Source organism: Alternaria novae-zelandiae (genome assembly GCF_023758075.1).
Source record: "Alternaria novae-zelandiae strain BMP 2774 chromosome Unknown scaffold_13, whole genome shotgun sequence".
NCBI lineage: Eukaryota > Fungi > Ascomycota > Dothideomycetes > Pleosporales > Pleosporaceae > Alternaria > Alternaria novae-zelandiae.
Window position 1 is genome coordinate 910,250 of NW_026056973.1, and position 8,454 is coordinate 918,703.

The window sequence follows — 8,454 nt, forward strand, 5'->3', positions numbered from 1 at the left end:
CACGGAAACCGTCATGTCAGAGTGAGTACAGCGTTGAGTACTTTGCGTTGAATACATGTCTCCCCAAGGTGATATACAGTGCATGGATATACAGTGCATGAGTCAGAACAAAAACGTCCTCGGGTGATTCAGCTGCTAAGTAAACGCAAGGAGGTTCTGCAATAGCAACTTTGGGATCAGAGAGATGATGTTACGGGAGTGAGGAAATGCCAAGTCAACATATGCGTCAGGTTGCAATGCCTAATTGGGGAGCGGACATGTGTTGTGTAGGATATATTGTTGCATTTCGTGTACATATTTCCGTTCGCTCTGAACTTCATTATCGTCGCATCATCCCATGACCCTAGCACTACCGGACTCTGCAGACCAGTCGCTTACAAGTTCACGGCAGTCCTGAAGTTGTTGCCGGCATAGACGGCGTTGTCACCGAGTTCCTCCTCGATACGGAGGATCTGGTTAAGCTTGGCGAGACGCTCAGATCGGGCTGGCGCACCAGTCTTGATCTGACCAGATCGTAGACCGACAACGATATCGGCAATGGTGACATCCTCGGTCTCTCCGGAGCGGTGAGAAACCATGACACCCCAACCGGCACCGAAAGCGTCCTTGGCAGCCTGGATGGCCTCGGTGATAGTACCAATCTGGTTGACCTTGAGGAGAAGAGCATTGCAAGACTTGAGCTCGATGGCCTTCTTGATGAACTCGGGGTTGGTCACGGTCAAGTCGTCACCAACAATCTGGCCATCGTAGGTCTTGAAGAAGTAGGACCAGGCCTCCCAGTCGTCCTCAGCGAAGGGGTCCTCGATGCTAACGATAGGGTACTTCTCGGCCAGAGACTTGTACATCTCGGCGAGTTGCTCGTATGTGAGCCACTTGCTCTTGTCGCTGTCGGGGTTCTTGAAGTCGAGGTCGTACTTCTTCTCGTCGGCCTTGTAGAACTCGCTAGACGCAACATCCATAGCAATCTTGATCTTGCCAGTGTAGCCAGCCTCCTCGATGGCCTTGGTGATGAGGTCGAGAGCCTCCTCAGCGGTTTGGATGTCTGGGGCGACACCGCCCTCGTCACCGACGTTTCCAGCGGACTGTCCGTACGTCTTCTTGGCGAGAGCCTTGAGCTTCTGGTAGACTTCGGCTCCTTGGCGCATCGCCTCGGAGAAGGTGGGGGCTTCACTGGGAGCTGTTAGTGCCGAGTTCCACGGGCTGCACGGGTATGAAGTTACCAGGGAACGATCATGAACTCTTGGAAAGCAAGACGGCCACCGGCGTGCGAGCCACCGTTGAGGACGTTTTGGACTGCACAGTCAGTACGCAGTGACTGCATTGCTCGATAGGAATTGCCTACAGGGAACGGGGAGAACATAGGGCTTCTTGGTGCCAGCCAGGTCGGAGATGTGTGCGTAGAGGGGGACACCCTTCTCGGCGGCAGCGGCCTTTGCGATGGCCATTGAGACACCGAGGATGGCGTTGGCGCCCAGGTTGGTCTTGTTTGTTGTGCCATCGAGCTTGTTAAGGAACGCGTCTACGGCGGACTGGTCCTTGACGTCGAGCTTCTCCTTGATCAGGGCAGGGGCAATGGTGTCGTTGACGTTGGCGACGGCCTTGGTGACACCCTTGCCGCCCCACTTGGACTTGTCTCCATCGCGGAGTTCGCAGGCCTCGTGGGAGCCAGTGGAGGCGCCGGAGGGGACGATGGCGCGGTGAAGGCCGGTCTCGGTGACAATGTCGACCTCGACGGTCGGGTTACCCTAGAGCGGGTTAGCCGTGAAGCTCCGTGGTGGGAGATGCGTTGCTGGTGCACGACGTACCCGAGAGTCGTAGACGGAGCGGGCGTGGATTTTGGTGATGGTCATGGTGAAGGATTGCTGTTGGGAGAGTCAATTGGGGTGCTGGGGAGCCGCAGACGTGCAGGGCAGGAGATATAGAAGCAGGCCGGATGCGCGGGCAGCAGAGTCCGGCCGCGGAGAGGCTGCCGGCAGAAAATTCGACTTACTAGTTGTATGTGTAAGATCAAGTGTCGGTGTTGTTTTGTTTGGGTGGGGTGTTCCAGAGCTTAAGAGTCCAGCAAGGTTTTGGAGGGGTCGTTCAGCAGATTTCAGCCCCGCTATGACGCCGTCGCCTCATTGGCAGCCCACGCCCTCGTTTGTAAAAGCCATTATCGCAAGCCTTGGGTGGGACGACGCGCAAGCTGGCTTGGGCGAGCTGTGGCATGGGCGTGACAGGCGTCCGTGATACATGCCCTCTGCGGGCCTGCCGATTATGCACGGGAGATCGCCGTCCCAGGTAGCTTCTTTGGCAAACGACTCAAAACTCCATCGTCGCCAGCGTCTTGCAAGCCAAGCCAGACGAAATAGCAGCTCTCATGGCATGCGCGACGGTCCGAAGATGTAGAACAGAGAGGAGTGTACAATATATTAATGTTCTATGTAGAGAGAGGAACCCCTAGTATATATAGTAGAGAGGTAACGCTAGTAAGTAAATATATAGTAAATAAGTAGATTACGTATATAGATACCTAACTAATAGCTTCTTTAGATTTTAACTTAAAATATATACTATTTATATTTATTAGCAAACTAATAATTCTATAGTAAGCTAGTTTAAAAAGAGTAAGGTCTATTACTAGTATATAAAAAGATATATTTTAAAAAAAGTTAAAATTCTATATTTAGAGGTATAGGCGTTAAGTAGACTAAAGCTTAAGTTCTTAGCACTACTACTTTTAGTATAGTAGTTAAAGCTTTTAAAATTTAGAGTAGTAAGATAACTATTTTATAAATACTAACGTCTACTTATACTATAGTAGAGAGAATTATAATATAATTATATATTCTTAATAGCTTATAACTAACTAAGCTATAGATTATAAAGTAATAAAATACTAAAATCTTAGCTTATAAAATTCTTATTCTTATTCTATAGCTTATAGTAAATTAGAAATCTAAAGACTTATTAAAGATATAAAAAGTAGCTTAAATCTAATACTAAAGCTATACTAATACGTATACTAAATAAGCTTTTAACTATATTACTACTCTTTTATAAGTCTTTCTAGTATTAGTAAGTATATCTATCTAAAGCTAATTTTATTACTAGTTATATTATCTTACTTACTAAAGCTTAATTAAGCTCTATTATTATTACTATATTAATTACTTTTTTTTTAAACGCGTTACTCTATAAGTTTTCTTAAAGTTATTATTTTAGAAGCTATTATAGAGGCTACTATAAACTACTTTATTCTAGCTATACTAGAAGCTATTATAAGCGCTTTATAGCGCTACTTTACTAGTATAAAGCTATATACTAGGCCTATTAATATTTCTATTATCTTTAGTTTTATTATTTTTATTTCTATTATTTTTATTATCTCTATTACTTTTATTATATATATAACTAGTATAAGACCTTCTATTATCTTCTTTCTTAGCCTTACTTTCTAGAAGCTTATTAGTAAGATATATAAGCTCTTTAGTAGGCGTAATATTAGTTTCTTATCTATTATAATAAAATAGTAATACTACTCTATTATAAAACTTACTAGTACTAAGCTCTAGAATACTTATACTATTTTTATTTATAACTTTATATACGTAGTAAAGCTAAAGATAATACTACTACTATCTTTAGCTATTAAGAAGACTATATATTAGTAATATAATACTTTAGCTAAGATATATTATAAAAGTTCTAAGATATAAAATAATAAGAATATAGCGTTTATAGCTTATCTCTAGTAAGAAGATACTATTTACTAGATAGTAGCTATAATAAACTACTATAAGTTCTATTAATACTTAAAGAAATAGTTATTATATTATAGTTATTAAAGAATACGTACTATAAAGCTATTATAGTATTTCTATTACTACTATATTATCTTAGTAGTTCTTAATTACTATCTAAGCTTCTAGAAGTTATATAAATAAGTCTAGTATTAGTTAGAAGCCTTAGTGCTAATAGTAATATACTCTAAGTTTATTAAAATTTTCTAGTAGTTCTAAGACTAACTAGATAGCTAAGCGTTTTTTAATATCTTTTTATTAAATAGAGTCTATAAAATTAGATATAAGGCACTAATACTATTTATATAATAAAAGATACTTAGAGTACTATAAATAGTATTAAACTTTATAAAGTCTAATACTTTTATAAGTATATTAGCTAGATTTACTTTACTACTAATCTATATAATAGTAATATTACTATTATAAATATATTTATAAAAAAAATAGTAATAAATATTAATATATTTACTATATTAATAGAACTTAGAATTTTTTAATAGCTTAATAGTAGACTTATTATTAATATAAATAAGAATATTATTAAAATAGAGACTTATATATAAGTTATTAATAAATTTTTTAATTTATAATACTTTTTTAACTACTTTAGAAAAAGCTATATATTTAGCTTTATATATAAAAAAAGTAGTAACTTTCTAAATACTTAAAGACTATAATACTAGTCTTCTAGTAAGAGTAAAGATATATTCTATAGTAAAGTAATAAGTATTAAGATAACTAGTCTAGTTAGAGTTATAGTAGCTAAGTAGCTAGATATTATCTTTATAATAAGTAATATCTATATTAGTAGTATACTATATATATATATAAGCGCGTATAAGAGTATTAAGATAAGTTTAGTTAGAGTTAGTATTATACTAGCTATAAAAAGAAGTAGTATATATAAAGTTAATTTATATTATAGTAAAAAGATAATTAAGTAAACTAAATTTCTAAAAGTACTTTTTATAAAATTATACTTTAGTAATAGTATTCTTTTTTTAATAAAGCTTATTATAATAATTATAAAAAGTTTATATAAATAAAAGGTTATAGAAACTAAAATAGTCTAGTAGGTATTAAATATACTTAGCTTAATAAATCTTAATAGTACTCTATATATATTTAATATATATACTAAAGTAGAAAGTATTAAAATTCTTAGATATAATAGTAAATAACTTAGATAGTTCTTTATAGAAATTATAAATAAGTATATAGCTAGTAGTATATATATAAATATTATTAATATATATAAAGATAATAAGTACTTTAGTAGTATAGATATAGATATATAAGTTAAAAGAAGATATATAAAACTTTATCTAAAGAAGTTATATAGTAAGTATATTATACTATATATAAGAGGCTTATATAAGACTATATAAAAACTTTATAAGTATCTAGACTTTATTTAGAGCTAGTATTATAAGTAGAAGTAGTATAATATAAAGTATTTTCTAGAAAGTAGTATTTAAGAAAGTAATATAAATATTAAATTAGCTAGTAACTTAATTAAGTAAAGTATAAATTATAAGTAGAATATAAATAGATATTAACTATATAGTTAGAGAGAATATCTTATTATAGTTACTAGAATATTAGTAGTTTTTATAAATAATAATATACGCTTTAAGTTTAGTAAAATTACTAGTAAAAGTAGGTTTAGCTTTAAATACAATCTTTATTAAAAGAGCTTTAGTACTAGTAGAAAAAGTTACTATCTTATATACTCTTTTCTATAGAAGTAAGTTAAACTTAGTATATATTATAGTACGCTAGCTATCTATCTAAAGTATAGTTATAGCTTTTTTATAATTCTATAGTATATAAATAAATATAGTAGAAATAGAAAGTATAGTAGCTATAGTAAGGTTAAAATATAAGTTATTAAGATTATTATTAAGAAGATAAGTACTAGGTAATAGACCTATAACTTATAGATATAAGTAATTAAGATTATTATCTAGCTAGTTATTATAGGCTAGTATACTAATACTTTATAAAAAGAAAGATAAAAGATAAGTAATATTATTATTAAAACTATTATAGATCTTAATATTATAGTTTAAAGAATATAAAAGATATAAAGTAGCTAAAAGACTTAAGTTAAGTAGATATATTAAGCTCTTAATCTAGACTCTTTAGTCTAAGTTAGAATAATCTATCTATATACACTTACTTAACTCTTAAGTCTACTAAAACTATATAGCGCTTTAGGCGCCTACTACTTTAAGTAGCTACTTAGCTAGTACTTTTATTATAGTAAAGTATTAATATAGAGTAAAGTAATAAAATGTAGTTAGTAACTCTATATAGTAATTTTATTATAGGTATATTTTCTAAATACCTTATACTTACTATATATAACTATAGAATTTAATAAAACTCTTTCTCTAATATTTACTATAGATATAGTGCTTTAATAATAATAATAATAATAATATACTTATAAAAGGTAATAGTAATAGAAGCTTCTCTAGTATACTTAGAAGTAGACTTAGAGGTAGTAATAGGTAAGCTATAGAGCTATTAGGCTATAGAAATATTAAAATATTCTTAATTCTAGAATTTAACGTAGAAATAAGCTTTCTAGAGTATAGATACTAATAGTAATAATAGAAAAGTCTTAGTAAAAAGAGTAGAAGGTAGAGCGTAGTATAATATAGCCTTTCTCTTAGCTATAGAGCTAGGTAAGCAAAGGCGCTATATAGGTAAACTCTAGGTCTAGAGTAATATTAAATTATAGTACTATACTACTATAAAATATAAATAATATTTGCGTAGGTAAACTATAGTATAGAGAATAGTAGTCTAGAGAGAAATATAAAAAGCTTTGTATATAGAGAATACTTCTTTTTTTTTTCTTTTTTTTCTATCTAATAACTTTCTATCTTAAAGAACTTCTTATATCTCTAAGAGCTTCTTATATTTCTATAAACTCTAAATATCTAGATACTACTTCTAAATTTAATACTAATACTAATATTACCTTAAAGATATTAAACTCTACTTTTCTCTTTATATCTACTACCTAGATAGGTACTTCTAACTCTTTAATACTTAGCCTAGGTAATAGTTACTTAGTACTACTAATAGACTTAGTCTCTTATAGTGTTAGTATTACTAATACTAATATAACTTTTAATATCTTACGTCTTAGAGGTTAGATATATAATAGTAACTTAGATAATATAATAGTAACTTTCTAAGATATTATTCTTCTAGTAGAGTTTAACCTAAAAAATCTAGTACTATATACTTATCTTTATATAGACGTACTCTTTATTATTAAGCTATTCTAGATAAATATACTATTTATATACTATACTATAAAGAAGAAGAAAGATAAGGCCTTTATCTAGAAGAAATTTAAGTATTAGAGAATAGTAAATAGTATATATACTTATACTATAATAAAGCTAGTACTAGTGTCTATAGTAGTAGATAGATATATACAGCGTAAAGAACTCTATTTCTAAAGTTTACTCTAGAAGTTAGAAATACTTAGAATTATCTAGAGAAAGAGAAATAAGCTAAAGATATAAGTATAGTAGTAACTAGACTAGTAAGCTAAGAAATAGTAGTTATAAGTACTCTAGAATAATCTAAGCATTATTATAAAGTATAGAAAATAGTAGTAAGAGCTAGAAACTTATTAGTATAGATAGAGAATAGGTAGATAGATAGGTAGGTAGGTAAGAGTAAATATAGATAGTAAGTAGTAGTTACGTAATATAGCTAATATAGCTAGACTTAGAGATAATTATATATAGAATATAAGTTACTAGTAATTATATAGGTATTATATATACGTTATATAGGTGTCTTAGATTAGGTTAGGCTTTATACTAGTAGTAGGCTTACTAGATTACTTTTTAGAGATACGTAGTTATATAAGACTAGTATTAGTACTAGTTAATAGTTTAGATAGCTATTAGTAATATATAATAAATATAAAGTAGTTAGTCTATTATAATTACGCGTATAGTAAATATTATATTAGTAGTAGTGTAGATATAAGTATTATAAGTTATAAATCTAGGCTTACGTTAGAGATTTTTAAGTTTACTATTAGGTAATATAGTAACGCGTTATTGCGTTATTGCGTAATTACGTAATTACGTAATTTTAAAAAAAGTACGCTGTAGGCTCTGTCTCTTAGGCCTAGAGAGAGCTAGTACTTTTATAATATACTTATACTTATATCTATCTACTATATACCTACTATATATTTACTTTATATACTACTTTATATACTATATAATATATAATTACTTTATTATAGTAAAGTATTAATATAGAGTAGAGTAATAAAATGTAGTTAGTAACTCTATATAGTAATTTTATTATAAATATATTTTCTAAATACTTTATACTTACTATATATAACTATAGAATTTAATAAAACTTTCTCTTTAATATTTACTATAGATATAGTACTTTAATAATAATAATAATAATAATATACTTATAAAGAGTAATAGTAATAAAGGCTTTTCTAGTATACTTAAAAGTAAACTAAGAAGTAGTAATAAGTAAGCTATAAGGCTATTAGGCTATATAAATATTAAAATATTTTTAATTCTAATATAAAAGCTTTTTAAAAGAAAGCTCTTAGTAAAGATTTTAGTAGAAAAAGTAAAAGTTAAAGTAAAAGTTAGAGCGT

The 8,454-nt window shown here is 31.0% G+C and overlaps 1 protein-coding gene across 1 annotated transcript; it reads right to left on the reverse strand.

The window, feature by feature from the left end:
- Window positions 1-374: 374 nt before the first annotated feature.
- J4E88_006818 (uncharacterized protein) lies at window positions 375-1,850 on the reverse strand (the record flags this gene model as incomplete). Its single annotated transcript, XM_049400440.1, has 4 exons — window positions 375-1,170; window positions 1,221-1,293; window positions 1,343-1,745; window positions 1,806-1,850. 4 exons carry the CDS (start codon window positions 1,848-1,850, stop codon window positions 375-377), a joined length of 1,317 nt encoding a protein of 438 aa, XP_049254059.1.
- Window positions 1,851-8,454: the final 6,604 nt, after the last annotated feature.